This window comes from Aureobasidium namibiae, assembly GCF_000721765.1.
Source record: "Aureobasidium namibiae CBS 147.97 unplaced genomic scaffold scaffold_17, whole genome shotgun sequence".
NCBI lineage: Eukaryota > Fungi > Ascomycota > Dothideomycetes > Dothideales > Saccotheciaceae > Aureobasidium > Aureobasidium namibiae.
This window is the reverse complement of record NW_013581192.1, coordinates 149396-164356: the sequence shown is the minus strand read 5'-3', so window position 1 is coordinate 164356 and position 14961 is coordinate 149396. Positions and strand designations below refer to the sequence as shown.

The 14961-nt window shown below is 50.8% G+C and overlaps 6 protein-coding genes across 6 annotated transcripts; 3 read left to right on the top strand and 3 right to left on the bottom strand.

The window, feature by feature from the left end:
* Positions 1-892: 892 nt before the first annotated feature.
* M436DRAFT_54203 (uncharacterized protein) lies at positions 893-2065 on the top strand (the record flags this gene model as incomplete). The annotated part of the gene is made up of 2 exons (XM_013568855.1): positions 893-1245; positions 1327-2065. The coding sequence occupies 2 exons, from the start codon at positions 893-895 to the stop codon at positions 2063-2065; spliced, it is 1092 nt and encodes a 363-aa protein (XP_013424309.1).
* Positions 2066-2965: 900 nt separating this feature from the next.
* On the top strand, positions 2966-5483 carry M436DRAFT_66529 (uncharacterized protein; the record flags this gene model as incomplete). Its single annotated transcript, XM_013568920.1, has 4 exons — positions 2966-3178; positions 3332-3446; positions 3480-3611; positions 3868-5483. 4 exons carry the CDS (start codon positions 2966-2968, stop codon positions 5481-5483), a joined length of 2076 nt encoding a protein of 691 aa, XP_013424374.1.
* Positions 5484-6238: 755 nt separating this feature from the next.
* On the bottom strand, positions 6239-7585 carry M436DRAFT_54190 (4-aminobutyrate aminotransferase; the record flags this gene model as incomplete). The annotated part of the gene is made up of 1 exon (XM_013568854.1): positions 6239-7585. The coding sequence occupies one exon, from the start codon at positions 7583-7585 to the stop codon at positions 6239-6241; it is 1347 nt and encodes a 448-aa protein (XP_013424308.1).
* A 1027-nt stretch (positions 7586-8612) lies between these two features.
* On the bottom strand, positions 8613-9034 carry M436DRAFT_66527 (uncharacterized protein; the record flags this gene model as incomplete). The annotated part of the gene is made up of 3 exons (XM_013568919.1): positions 8613-8633; positions 8684-8761; positions 8819-9034. 3 exons carry the CDS (start codon positions 9032-9034, stop codon positions 8613-8615), a joined length of 315 nt encoding a protein of 104 aa, XP_013424373.1.
* Positions 9035-10019: 985 nt separating this feature from the next.
* Positions 10020-11968, top strand: M436DRAFT_84719 (uncharacterized protein; the record flags this gene model as incomplete). The annotated part of the gene is made up of 3 exons (XM_013568964.1): positions 10020-10554; positions 10614-11180; positions 11244-11968. The coding sequence occupies 3 exons, from the start codon at positions 10020-10022 to the stop codon at positions 11966-11968; spliced, it is 1827 nt and encodes a 608-aa protein (XP_013424418.1).
* A 366-nt stretch (positions 11969-12334) lies between these two features.
* Positions 12335-13000, bottom strand: M436DRAFT_66525 (uncharacterized protein; the record flags this gene model as incomplete). Its single annotated transcript, XM_013568918.1, has 1 exon — positions 12335-13000. The coding sequence occupies one exon, from the start codon at positions 12998-13000 to the stop codon at positions 12335-12337; it is 666 nt and encodes a 221-aa protein (XP_013424372.1).
* Between the last annotated feature and the right edge of the window lie 1961 nt (positions 13001-14961).

Here is a 14961-nt window from a genome sequence, read left to right as displayed (position 1 = left end):
AAGGTGGCATTGACCCTAGGGTGTGCTAAACATTACATGCTCTGTCAGCGTCTCTCGATGCCGCAGCACGCCCGAATGACGGTTGCACTCACTGTTTGGTGTTTCGGCGTGAGGCCCGGGAATGGTTGCAGATGTGTAGAAACTCGCGAGTTGTGTCAATCTGTTGCTACCGATGGTGTTATTTTTCCAACTGGGCAGCTGCCTGTCTCGGCGCGCTCTTGCCTGTCCAAATGTTCCTTCCCCTCCTTCGCAACCGATGAACGCCGACAAATTGGATGAGTACCTTCCCGATGGAACGCCGATGACGGCTGTTTACCGATCGCTCTTGCTCAACCTGCCCACGGCACTGCGCTACACGTCACTTCCCGCGAGTGCTTGCGCCCGTGCTTCGTCGCAGAGACTCAGAGCTGCCACCTCAAACAAGACCACTACTGCCTGTGAGAGAAGTCGTTGTTAGCAAACGCCGACGGGTCAGGAATCTCATCAAACACCCACTGCTTCCGTTCAGCCTCTTTGCTCGCTGCCTCACATATCCTAGACAGCCACCATACGCGGCTAATTACCAACGGACTATTTCGACATCGTGTTTCGGCTTCTATCAGTTTCTTCGCGCCTCTCGCGTTTCAATCTAGCCGACCGGCACCCCGGACTCATTTTCTGTCCTCCTTACTACCATCACTTCTTCCCCTTCCGGACAGCCCGATACTCTAGACAACACTCGTGTCTTATCGATCGATCAACCAAGAAACGACATTATCGTCGCTTGCTCTGAACAGCTGCGCTCGCAAAGACTCGATCGAAACCATAGATCACAGCCAACATAGTGAACTGTCTGTGAGGCAAGGAAAAAAAAAAACTTTGAACGTAGGCATACCCTCGAGTCTTGATCATCATGTCGCATCCAACTCAAGGACCTTCCACCAGCCAGTCAAACTCAGCTCGTTCTACACCCCAGCCCCCAGCGAGTCTCCCAGCGAGACCTCCTCCATCTGCCGTATCTCAACCTGCGCGCAATGTCGCTGCCTTCAGCGGTTTCAAGCCGCGCAACGTCGCCGCTGCTCCGGCTGGCCCAGCTCCGTATGCTGCGACAAACATGAGCTATCCTGCCCAGTACTCGGCGGCCCCAGCTGCGCAGTCTTACTACCCTACAACATACTCAGCACCGGCTGCCAACCAGCCGTACTACGCTGGCGCCGGCGCTTCCTACCCAGGAGCTGCTGCTGCCGCCTATCCTGCTCAAACGCAGTACACCGAGACCCCTCCTCAAATCAAGAATCCATTTGCGCCTCCACCAGCAGCAGGACAAGGTTCACTTTATGGTAATAGCACCTACGATCCCGAGTTGGAAGCACAAATTCAACAGTGGCAGAGCGCGTACACGAACAAAGAAGACCCTTCAAAATCAGCTAGCAAGGGTGCCACTGTAGGCAACGCGAACAATATCCCACTTGGTGTCAATAGAGCTCAACCTTCTACTTCCACTGTCTCTGCTGGACCCGCTGCGCCTGTTGATACATCAGGCAAGCAGAAGACCGTCCTCCGTGAAGGCGGCGGTCAGAAGTGGGAAGATCCTACGCTCCTTGAATGGGGCGATCATCCGCGTCTGTTTGTCGGTAACCTTGCTGGTGAGGTGACTGACGAATCTCTGCTCAAGGCATTCGCCAAATATCCATCCGTCCAAAAAGCTCGTGTCATACGCGACAAGCGCACCACCAAGAGTAAGGGTTTCGGTTTCGTCAGTTTAGCCAACACCGACGAATTTTTCCAAGCTGCCAAAGAAATGCAGAACAAGTACATTGGCAGTCATCCGGTCTCGATCAAGCGCGCCGAAACCGAAATCAAGACTGTAGTTAAGAAGGACAAGGACAGGCACAACAAGAACAACAAGAACAAGAACCACAAAGACAAGGCCAAGGAAGATAAAGGTCCACTTGGAGCAAACACTGGCGCTGGTATTCAGAAAAAGCAGACCAAAGCCTCTGGCGGTGGCCAATTCAAGGTTAGTAACAAACCCCACTACCCCTCTAAATCTGATGCTAACGTCCATCTGCAGTTGCTTGGATAAATTTGCTACGCTCCAGCTTGTCGTACAGAGAACATTATATTAGCGCAGGCGTTGAGGGTCCGCAGGGTTGCTTTCTACCGGCGAGTGATATCTTTCCGACAAATCGCACTGATAGAACAAAATACTGTCTGACACTCCCAGTAGCAGTAATTTTGTGACAATCGAGCACAGTCTTCAACTTCGATCAGGCTTTGAATGTAAGTCATCGATCTCATTTTCATCGTGAACTTGTGTCGTTGTACATGCTGTAGAGATTGCTGTAAGCCACGCTTCGTCCATGTAGAGCTTCTAGGGCGACAGGTCGACAGTCCGCCAGAAGATTTCTGATTCAACTCCACCAATCTCGCGGCTCATCTTGAAGATAGTGTTTAGCCGCGCGTGGAACTTACCTATTTCACCCGCCTCTTTGTTCCAGCAAGCCAAGAGCAAAGAAAAGAAGCAGGGCCAACCTCATATAATGCAAGCACTGTTATCATTCGTTGCATAGCCATGACTGTATAGCCACAGGCCCGTGTTTCGCCGTCAAGTCATGAGCGCGTATATTGTTTCGTTGGGACGTGATTTGATGTCCAACATCGGCTCCCCCACTTTGCGCGTGAAGCACAGCGACATGCCGAGCCCGCCATCTCCGTCGCTCTTCTCTCGGGCGACCCGAATCGCAGTCTTTGTGCCCTCCTCCGACCGCTCTCATATGCCGATGCTCGAGACCGAGACAATCATATGAGGAGTTGTCGCTGGGCAAGGCTCAGCTGGCAATCCATTGCGCCTAGATGATTTCGTGGAATTTGCTGTCGGTGCCCACGTCGCTTTGACGACTTGCAGTCTTCGATGTGGGCTCGTAGAATTGCAACGGCAATATGCGAGATCGAGAGCTCTTTCGATCAACACGCAATCACAGACATGGTCCTGTTCTCCAAGCTGCAAGGAGCCAAGTCGACTGTCGGCATCTATCCAACGACCTGCCTCGAGATTCTTCGTATACAAGAGGCAGAGGTAGGCAATGGTGGTATACTGAGCACTCGCAATCTCTACTGGGCAAGCACGACTGGGCGAAAGGCTCGATACAGCCCAGAGAATAGCAAGGAATTTTACATCCACAGAGGTAGTCGAGAGGTATGTTCACATACAGCACGTGGCCGACGAAACTAGCATTTCACAGGTGGCTGTCGTTCTCGCAAGCAGGTGCACAGCATGTCAGAGAACGTCACTCACCAAGAGATGCTTACGACTCGTCGTTGAACATGGCTATTGTACAACTAATATTAGGTCGCGCCAATGCGAACATGGCTCACCAACTCGAAGGATTTACCAAAGCGGCTAAGCCTCAATACCGCAGCAAGCTCTATGTTGCAGGCGATTTGCGAACCAACACCCAAGTGCAGTAAATAGCACTGCATTTTGACATCGCTTGCAGTTATGTTGTACCCTTCTACACGTCTGCAAGATGATAGTGTTCTATCCTTGCAAAAGATGGTCATGTCCATGATCTCTTTCTTTGCCTCTTTCTTTGTTTTGCAGTTGCTCGAAATTCATTTCACCCTTTTATGTGCGCCATCATGTGGCTTGGAAAGTTGTCCTGGTTCTTTGTGTGGCTTCAAGTCCATCAAGTAACGGCTCTCAAAGGAGGTTATGGTAGGGCTCTCATTGAACAAAGGTCGTGGTTCGATGCTTATATGCCCTTTCAGCCTGGAAGGATTTAACCCTTCCTCCTAGATCCCCAAACAACCAAACTACCACATTTACCACAATCACATCAACCACGACGTTGTTTCGTACAATTCCTCTTAACACAAGCGTAACAGTACTCGCGAAGTCCACCATAACCTCATTGACAACAGTCGTTGAATACACGACCATACTTGCAGGCTCATCTTTGTCTGCATCCAGCGAGATCAAAAGCCAAACCGCAAACCTGAACAACACGATCTCCTCAACGACATCGAGCTTGACTCTGTCGTCGATTGCCACATCAGCAATCACTCCTCCGAGCACTACCACCCCAATACCTACCACCATGTCCACGTCAACACTTAGATCCGCCAATAGTAATGCAACCAACTTGTTAATCTCGACATCGTCTTCCTTGTCGATTTCCAAGTCACCTTCTGCATCACCTATCTCGAGCACGGCCACAGCATTAGTTCTGCTATCTTCTGCTACCGCTGCTGTCAGTCAAGCTATCACACCAGGAGTCGCTGCCAATGCTCCGAGCACTGGACTACAAGTGGTTGCAGCAATACCTTCAAGTAGCGTTTCAACATCTTCCACGGCAGAAAGGCCAGCTTCTACCGCATCGGAAAAAATAACGCAGCTGAGTTCGAGTAGCACTCTGCAGACAAGCTCTGCGAGCACGTCTCTTCCTGCGGAAAGCACAGCTTCGAGCGTCTCGACCACGAGCGAACCTCCAGTGACTTTGAGCCCAGCTAGCTCTACTTCGCCTCCAACCACCGCTGGTAGCGTTAGTAGCTCGGTGGCAATTACTGGCCCAAGCAGTACCACCTCTATCTTGATGGCGTCTGGAGGTCCGACAATCGCAGAGTCAACTACCAACGCTATCCCGACTTCAATCCTCATCCTTCCTACAACCATCCCTTCTCCATCCTCGACCACAATATCGTCTTCGTCAAGCTCATCAATCGCTGCTGTAACAGCGACTTCAGAGTCGAATACTTCTAGCCCTAGTGCCACACCTCTGAAGTCGGCTTCACATAAGTTGTCATCTCAGGAGATTGCCGGTATCTCATTTGGTGCAGTCGCAGCTGCCGCAATTCTGTCACTGATACTCTTTGCCCTCTACCGTCGACGTCGCGCACAACAGGCAGCCGCTCTTGCAGCTGCTCAGGATAAACGCGGCTCCTTCCCCGAAAGCGCATGGCTCTACGACCCTCGCATGACACCCTCTTCCGTCGTTGCCGTCGCCGCTGGCCGTCTCAGTCGTACTCCGGTCAGCAGCATCCATTCCAGTGTTTCCAGCAATGCAAGCAGAAGAGACGAAACACTGCTCTCCGCCATCGCGACACCTGCCATACTGCCAAAGCGCCAACTCAGCAACCCCATCGGACGTGCCTTGACCTCAAACCCACCCTCAGCCGCAAAACGCCACCGGATCTCTTCTTCAGTGCCAGAGTTCAAGCCTTTGCCTCTTGCACCTTTCACCGCTACGAACGACTCCACCATACCTAGTCCTATCTCAGAAATCACTCTCGCGCCTAGAGAGTCCAAGCGCGAGAGCTTGCCAGCTATTCTTAAGATCGGAGGTGGAAAGAGAAGACCACTTACTGCCGCACCTGTGATGCAGAAAGTCAAGGCAGGGCCGAATAAGCCTTTGCCTCCTAGACCAGTGCTTGATGCAAAGCATAGACCTTTTAGTTTCGAGGCTGGCGGTGATGATGCAGAGCAATTTGGGATCGCAAGGTAGAAAGTTTAGGAAGGAATGGAGCATGTAGAGAAGACAGGAGAACGCTCAAGCGTATGGTTTCGGTTGCGTGTGATACCCCCCCTTGTTCTGGTTATATTTGTGTAGTAAGCTTTTTTATTCTATCTGGTTGTTATGTTTTCCCACGATCTTGTCTTGAAGAAATTAGAAAAGAAAAAAAGGAAAGACAAAAGCATTCCCTTGCCTCACAGCAAAAGATAGAGAACAAGCACCGTAAGTTGGATTTGAACCAACGACCTCCCGATCCTGAAGAGAGAGTGTTTTTAGCGACTGTAGGTAAAGTGAGAGACTTTAGAGAAGGTAGGGGATCGGGTGTGCTGACCACTGCACCACCACGGCTTCTTGGCTTGTTAATTCGGACATCATGTACAGAGAATATAAAGGTTGGTATGATGAGTGGGGCGTTGCGGGAAGGAGAGGTCGCGTGAGCGAGTTTGGTTGGATAGCAGACTTCACGTATCGACAGGACTCAATTTCAACACGTATCGTAGCAAACTTCAACTAGGGATCATCAATGGTTGGTATAGATGCGGACCTGAGCATGTCGCACGCAAATGGCGGACTAATGTTTTTGGATGATCGGTGCATGTAGCGATGTGGCTTAAGAGAACATGTGACAGACATTGAGTTGAGGTAAATACATGGACTCAGAACACGGCGACATAGGTGAAAAGGTTTGTTACATTGTCATTAAGTCTTGATTTTTTTCTGTCGTAGTTGCCGTTCATATTACTACACTACTCAGGAGCCTGACCCTTGGTCGCTGTTTCTTGGGGATCTTCACCAGCAGCAACCTCCTTGATGGCGTCTGTGATGATCTGGATACCATGAGCCATGTCCTCCTTGGTAATGTTCAATGGAGGGATGAAACGAAGAGTGTCGTAGATGGATGTGGTCAAGACGAGCATGTTCTTCTCCATGCACTTGGCCTGGATCTTCGAAGCGTAGCCCTTGCCAGGTGTGCACTCAAGTGCCAACATGAGACCGAGACCGCGAACATCGTAGATGAGCTTTCCAGTCTTGGAGTCCTTCCAGGCTGCCTGGAGAGCGCTCTTCAACTCTGCGCCACGAGCGTTGACGTTATCCAAGATCTTCTCCTCCTTGAAGGCCTTGGCGACTGCGACACCAGCAGCACATGAGACTGCGTTACCAGCGTAAGTACCGCCCATGCTTCCGGGGTTTTGCTTGTCCATGAGCTCCTTGCGCGAGGCAATGCCTGAAAGCGGGAATCCGTTGGCAATACCCTTGGCCATGATGAGAATGTCGGGTCTGACATCCCAGTGCTCAACAGCAAACATCTTTCCGGTTCTTCCGAACCCGCACTGGACCTCATCACAGACAAGCAGGATGTTGTGCTTGTCACAGATCTTGCGGAGAGCTGCAAGGTAGCCAGCAGGTGGAGGAACATAACCACCCTCGCCAAGAACGGGCTCAACGAAGATGGCTGCTGTGTCTGAAGGAGCAGTCTCGCGCTTCAACAGCAACTCCAGCTGCAAAACGGGGTCCATACAGCAGTTGTCGAAACCGAACTTGCCGTCGGTGCTGTGTGAGATTGAGCATTGCTTGCAGTAAGGGAAGGGTACTGAGAAAACACCAGGCATCAAAGGCGCGTAATTCTCGCCATAGATAGTTTTTGATCGGGTCATGGCCATGGTTCCGAATGTGCGTCCGTGGTAAGATCCTTGCATGACAATAACGTTCTGCTTCTTGGTTGCGTGTCTGGCCAACTTCACTGCTGCTTCGACAGCCTCGGATCCTGAGTTCCAGAAGAAGAAAGTGTCGAGCGATTTGTGTGGCATCAAAGGAATAAGCGATTCAACGAGCTCCAGATAAGGCTTCTGGAAAGCAATGTTCACTTGACCGTGGACGAGTGTGCCGACTTGCTTCTGTGCTGCTTTCGTCACGGCGGGATGACAATGACCCAAGTTCGTGACTCCAATACCGCTGGTGAAATCGAGCATCTTGCGACCCTCGGTCGTCGTTACGTAGCTGCCCGCGCCGCTCTCGAGGACATGGTTAGAGAGACGACCGATTCCACGAGCCACGTGCTTGGTGCCGAACTCTGCCAATTTGCTGACGCTCATGGTGTATGTGATAGGGTTGTTGATGAGAGGTGAAACAGAAGAGCGAGACCAGAATCGACTCTACAGGACCACGGGGCCGACACGTTTATGTAGAAAACAAGCAGCAGGAGCTAAACACGGCGGATCGTCATTGACGAATCATCAGAGCTCCCACTGGTCAGCGCAACGCCCAAACCTGGCTAATCTGCACGAGATACACGCGGTGACTGATAACCAGGGCAGGTCTACACCGAGGTCTCGTACCTTTCTTTCCACCTGCAAAGAATCCATTTCCCCGACGCAATGTTATTACCGGCTCTACATCGTATCTTCTTTCGTAATGCCATCTGCCTCATCTCTTGTTCCCGCCTCCTCCGCCGTGGCCGTCGGCTTGCTTACCCCAGCAAATGACCAATGAACGCGTTCTGATTACCCCACTTGCTTGGTAGAAGCTTGAGTACGTGTACGAAACGGGCAACTTCAAGCGTGACGACTCCAGTCTGAAAAATCTCTTGAAACTCCACCACGATTCCTTCACACCACCACGAAGCTCCAAGATGTTGATTCTTCGAGATACTCTTTCCCTAAAGCTTTCGTACATCAAAAGAATTGTGCTTTCTGTCGTGCAGATCAAATCTGTGTCATTGTCATTGAACATGAGAGCCTTGACCTGGGACTGACCATACCAGGTGCAGGTCAGTCGGGTATTGTTAGGTATCCCTTCCACCACACAGAATATATACTGCTATGAAAATGCACAAAGCTTTGCGGTTGATCAAGTGGTCCGCTGAGAGTGGCTATCTGGCCTTCTTCTCCTTATCTCAATGCATGACCCTTATAACTACTGTGTATTGCAACAGTATAGCCCCACGGGAGCGAACTTTGGGGGTAGAGTCATGAATACGATGGCATGTGTGACAGAACAACGGGTTGCAGGTATATTTGTCTATCTCACCGATGCTTTGAAGCTAGTTTTACATTTCTGCATTCTCTCAGTCGGCTTCCAATTCCCCAAATTTCTGGAGTGTGCTTGATGACTTGGTGCTGACTAGTCGTAGGAACCCTGGGACTGTTTCTGTCAGTATGTCCACACTGATCCTGGTCAGAAAGAGTTCTTACGTCAACGGCATCCTCATCGAGAGTGTTGGAGTGACCGCGAGTAGTGACGAAGACCCTGTGTCCGTTCTGGAGTGCGGCCTGTACAATTGACATTAGCCAGAGAGAACAGCAATCACGAGTGTAGGGGATACTGACAGATGCACAGGTAGCCTCACGTGTCAGATGAGTTCTGGTGTCTTGGCTCCAGTAGACCTTGTTGTCCTCGAAGACCTTGCGGTCGAAGATGCGTTCGTCGGGTCCGAGAGTGAGTTCCTCCATGTTCCAGACTCTACCACCGGGATAGTTGGAGGGAGTCAACCAGCGGATCTTGATGGGGCCGGAGGGTGCGTTGGTGGGAGGTGCAGTGGGCATGGCGGCCTCGCGTTCTGCCTCAAGGTATTGTTCCTGAGTAGGTCACTGTTCGAGACCCATGATGATGCTGGAATGATATGCTGACTGGATGGTTTGGATTGGTGATCAGAAAACAGTCGTATATATATCTGGAAGCGCTTGATCCAGAGTCTTCTGCTTGGTCGTCGTCAAGAGTGTGTTGTTTGCCTGGACGCTTTCCATTGTAGGCTGCAACGACATCATTGTAGGCCTATGCTATACGCAGCAATCACCTGAGAAGCTCGAACAAAGCTCCATGTTCTCTTCCACGAAAGACAAGTCTGCTTGCGTAGTTATTTTATGTTTTGGTACAATGGTGACGGAATTCAATGGTTCTTCGTTTGTCACTAACCAAGCGAGGATCAAAGCCAAATGTTTGCTGAATGTCGAGCCATAGAGCTAGACGAACAAGACATCACAGAGTACCCGCGCAGTCATCCCAGCCAACGAGTAGAGGCTACGGTAAATCGTCCATTGTGTGTCTTGAAGGAGGTATTCATTGGAGCTGCAACTTCCGTGCTTATAGAGAGCCAGTACCGAATCATATAGCATCGCATGGTCGATTCGAAAGGCAGAGTCTTTGCAAGCCAAATACACGATGGCTTCCAGTAGAGCCTTTGGACAACGAAGATGTCAAAGGAAAAAGGAACATCTCTGCCCGACCAAGTCGGCAGCCACAGCCCTCTCAGCTTGGAAGCTTGGCATGCAGCATCTTGAGAACTTTCGCTTTCTGTTTTCTAACTTTCAAACAATCACAAATTGACGATCACTTCGTCTTCGTGATGTTCCCCAGCCGGAGCATGCCCAGCACTGCGTGAATAACGGAAAATCATCTCGGTGGTCGGTCCGTTCGTATCCGATATTGCAGCACAGCACGCCATGTGCTTGCGTGATGATAGTGATGCTGTCGACATCGTAGTCCAAGTATGTTATAAATTGCTCGGTAGGATCTGTCGTTGCGTTTCCTATGTCTCACTTGGAACAATCGGTTTCCTCCGCTTCTATTCCTCTCGAGGACGAGTTCTATGATCGCCACATCCGTATCGCTGGTGTCGATGGCGGGATACTCAACGAAGCTGTTCAGGGCATCACCGGTCTCAGAAGAGATCCTGGTCAAGCGGTGCGAACTGCACAGTACGAAGGCAAGAAGACTCCTGCACTCGACACCTGGGACACCAGAGTCTCCTCCAGACTGAAGTGGATTCCAGCATGGAATGACTATAGCTTGACCCAACTGTCTTCTGATGGCTTTACCTTGGAAGAGCGAACGAGAGCCGGTCAGTCTTGGATCAACATTCCAGGTAGCACACATGCTGGAGGACTGGTCTACCTGGGTGGCGCAACGAAAGGCGGGTTGGCGCTCGGACTGAGAAATTTTTGGAAGCAATACCCATCTCAACTAGACATTTCGAATGCTGCGACGGATGTTGGTTCCATCACTGTCTGGCTCTACAGTCCCGCTGCCCAACCTTTGGGCACCAGACCCTTCCACAATGGATTAGGTGAAGAAGACTATGCAGATCAACTCGATGCTCTTGAGATTACCTACGAGGACTGGAAGGCGGATATGACTCGCCACATGGAGTCGCAAAGACAAGCGAGCTCTTCCTTTTTGGCTTCGAAAGCACACCTGGGTCTGATTCTCTTGCAACATTGACTGAGCACATCAACTCGCCACCTGTCCTTGTCGCTGATCGTGACCATATCGTCAAGTCGGAAGCACTTGGAGCCTACTGGCAGAGCCCTAACAATCTCAACTTCGTTGCCCAGTTCTACCAGGGTCAAGTGTCTCAACGTAAGTGGTATGGCTTCTGGGATCACGGTGATGTGATGCATACACACGATGTTGCCCGTCACGAATGGCGATATGATGTTGGAAGTTACGCTTGGGACAATTCTGAGCTATCTCCCAATCTTTTGTTCTGGAACCAGTTCCTTCGCACCGGTCAGGCTGATCTCTATCGCTTTGCCGAAGCGCATACAAGGCACACTGGTGAGACAGACGTCTATCATCTTGGGCCTTGGAAAGGTCTGGAGACAAGACATGGCGTGCTCCATTGGTCAGACTCTTCCAAGCAAATCCGCATCTCTCAGCCGCAATACCGCAAGGTCTATTACTACCTCACTGGTGGCGACGAAAGAACAGGCGATCTCCTCACCGAGATCTTGGATGCTTAAAAAGCCTTCCTAGTCGTGGACCCGAGAAGGAAGGTGCGAGCTGCAAACATCACTTACGTTGCTGACTCCAAGGCTCTTCTCATCGATGTTGGACTGGATTGGTCCGGACAAGCAGCGGCTTGGCTCATCGAGTGGGAACGTCGTGGCCCTCGCTGGCAAGAAGCAAAGTCCAAACTCCTCGAGACCATGAAGGGCATCGCAAACTTGAAGAACGGTTTCGTCACTGGCGAAGCGCTATACAACCTGTACAATGGTACCATAAGTCCTCCTTCGCAGGACCCAAGCAATAAACGCGTGGTCCAAGTATCGCATCTGACTGCCGTGTTTGGCCTCGTCGAGGTGATCGCAGAACTGACGACCCATTTTGGCGACGTCTTCCCAGCAGACTTCGAACAAGCCTGGTTAGACTATTGCTACTACTTCAGCGCCACACAAGCTGAACAGCAAGCACGCTATGGAGAAGTTTTTGGAAAACTGAATCTCTATCAAGGCCATTCGCGTTTGACAGCGTATGCTGCAAACAAACTGAACAATGCGACATTGGCTGCTCGTGCATGGAACGAGCTTTACAATACCGATGGCTTCAAGGCAGATGCGCCGTGGAAGATTGAACGAGTCGATGGGAGCAAGGTTCTTTTCCCCGTTGATGAGGCGGCTTGGGTCAGTACGAATGATGTGGGACAGTATGGGATGGCCGCGATTGAGAATCTAGCTCTGATTGGCGAATATCTCCCATAGACTTGGAATGAAACCTGAGCTGTTACACAGATAGACTCAGATACTACTTTCACAAGGTCTAATTGGTTGTGTAATGTCCAGAGCCGTGGTGAGCAACCTTGAGTTATGAACAGAGCAACATGAGTGCAAGTGACAGCATTGAATGACTGGCCGCGACCACAGAGAAAGATGAACAAGTCCAGTGATGCCGGTGTAAACAGACTAAGACGCCGTGAGGTGTAGCTGAGCAGATAGAGCGTTCATACATGCTGCGAATATGGCGTCGGAGACGTATGAGGATGACAGATATTGAAACACCTGATACGGTAGTAGAAGGACCCGAAGAAATCAAGCACAGGTGATACAAAGATTCACTGCAGTGATAGATCATATCCCAGCGGTCTTGCCATCGGCGCCTTTGTCTTTGTCCATCCTGAGATGCTCTTCTCCCTGAATTCGAACGTCATCGTTTTTCTCCTTGCGATCGCCTGCTTCAACCGTGTCCTTGTAGTCAACAGTGTCTTCTGTCGCTGTGGATTGAGGTTGGAGATAGCGGCCCTTGTAGAAGCGGTCCGCGCCTTCGACTGGCACGATGTCAGACAAGTCTGACGAAACGAAACAAGACACGCAATCCCAAAGTTCGGGATCAGACTTCTTGATAAACCAAAGCCTCCTCTGGCCTTTGCGATTCCTGATCCTACAAGTAGCACATACTTTGTCGACACTCTCGGTCAGAAAGACCGGTCTCCACCGCTTCCAGGCAAAGGTGTCAAGGTTAGCTTTGTTTCTCGCAAACCAGGCTTTGAAAGTTTGACGTCGCTTGAAGGCGAATGCATCAGCCTTTTGTCTCCAAGACTTTTGCATACGAGCCCGGTAGCTCTGCAGCTTGACCGGGTCTTGCTTGATCTTTCGCAACATATTTCGCTTATCTGTGATTTTCTTCTCCAAGAATCGTTCCCTCGAGACCTCGTCCTTGATTTGTATTTGCATCCAACGGGCCTGGTTTTCCCTTTCGCGTTTCCTGTATTGCTCTAGCCAGACTGGGTCCTCCATTTTCTTGCGTACTCGGTGCGGCCATGGATAAAATATCAGGCTCCGTGCGCTCAAAACTATGTGAAGCCTGATATTTTATCCGTGGCCGTGGGGAGTAGCCAAGCTTTCTGATATTCGCTTTTAGCCCTCCGCCGTTCCTTATTCAGTTGAGCCTCGTCAAGGTCTTGAGGGCTTTGCGTTGGTCGCGGCGTGGAGTCGGCTATGCCGCGGCGACCGAGAAAGCTTGCCCGGCATAGTGAGAAGGTGGACAGACCAAAGATGGACGAGGTGATGGACGGCTTCGGTCGGAACGCATACTGCAATGTTTGGGGGACTCGGTATAGCATTGTGGGTGTGGAGTGACAAGTTCATGCTACAGACAATGTTCGAACGCGTTGTAGCGTGATGCACACGCGCGCCAAGAAATCCTCGTCAGAGATTCGACTGGGACTTCTTTTTGACATGGCCAGCCATTTCATCAATTCAACCACTTTCGCCTACATGAGCTTCAGTCCCACCTTGGTAGTACAGTACATGCGGCTGAGTTGCGGACGAACATGTTCATGTTTGCCTACAATATTCCCACTGTTACCATTGGGTGGGCAGTCACTAGTGCAAAGGATAAAGTCCACCTGGTCTGGTTGACTTTTACTCAGATCGAAGCCGTTCGATGACTGTGGCTATGAAGGACGTACATACCTTTTGTTTGTGTATGCTGGGGATCAAGTCGCCAGCCGTCTATGATTTCTATCCTGTCGACTGGGTCTACGACTTTGGGCGTAGTCTATAGAGGCATCTGATGCGCGTGATACGACTTCGATACGCAGGTACGCCTACAGTGATCTGAACATCGCGAGTCCAGATAAAGGATCCATATTGCAGCCCCTGGAGCAAGGCTGATCAAAGCGCACACCAATAGATTGTGAAGAAAGGGGTCCAGAATCAACACACGCAAGCTGCATGCAACAACATTCAATGTCCACGCCGTATATTGTATATAATCGATCTGCAGTCGCACCGATATCAGATCTTACGACAACTGAGTTTGACCACCTGCGAGAATTACAAGGGGAGGGCCATCGGGCGTCCATAATTATCCAACAAAGACCAAGCGCTACAGACCAATGGCCCCCCATCACGTCATATTATCAGGATTCTAGAAGAGATATCACCATACGCTGTGCCGCTTCCCCCAAGCGACTTTCCTAATGCGGTACTTGCTTGCGCAGGCGTGCGCGGGCTGCGGGTAAGAGGCCCGTGTCCGGACGGTTTTATGTTTTGCGGAGTATCAACCGAGTCAAATTGGAGAGAGCGTATGGAGAGGGCTACTCATACGCTGTGTGTGAGTCGTACCCCCCTTTCACCGTATCACCGTCCCTGTCAATCTCGTTTTGAGTATGTTGGAGGATGGGTTCCCAAACAGAATTGCGTATCTCCTTTACGCAGCCCGTGTCGATCGTGTTACTTTTAGTGGCTTTTCAATTCTTTTGTAGCTACCGTGTCTCGTATAGCTAACTCTGGAGCCTGGAGGAGTCGTGGCGCTGCACGTCGGTTGGCCACTCCAAGTCAGGACCCTCTTCGTAGGTCACCGTGCATACGTTTTCCCAGCACGCAGCAGGGCGTCAGTTGGCGTATTCACAAACAGACGCGCGTGTCAGATGGTGGAAGTTGCGCTTTGGAGCCCAGACCCTTGGCGGCAGGCACTCGAGACCCTGTGGATAGATTTTGTGGATAAGTTTCATGTCCCTTTTGGCAGATCCTCCAGGAGTGCGAGTAGTAGGGGACACGGATCTGTCGTGATTGGGGCGCAGTGTTGTTTGACGCAGCACTTGGGTCTCTGTAGGCGATGCCGCGTGCCTGGCGGCGGCATGTCACTTTGGAAATTCGACATTTTGAGGTCTTTCATAAGTGACGGGTGCTGTCCTTAGGACGTGCCTCTTTGTCCTTTCTATCTGGTTTTGTCCTTTTCGCTTTCAGTCAAT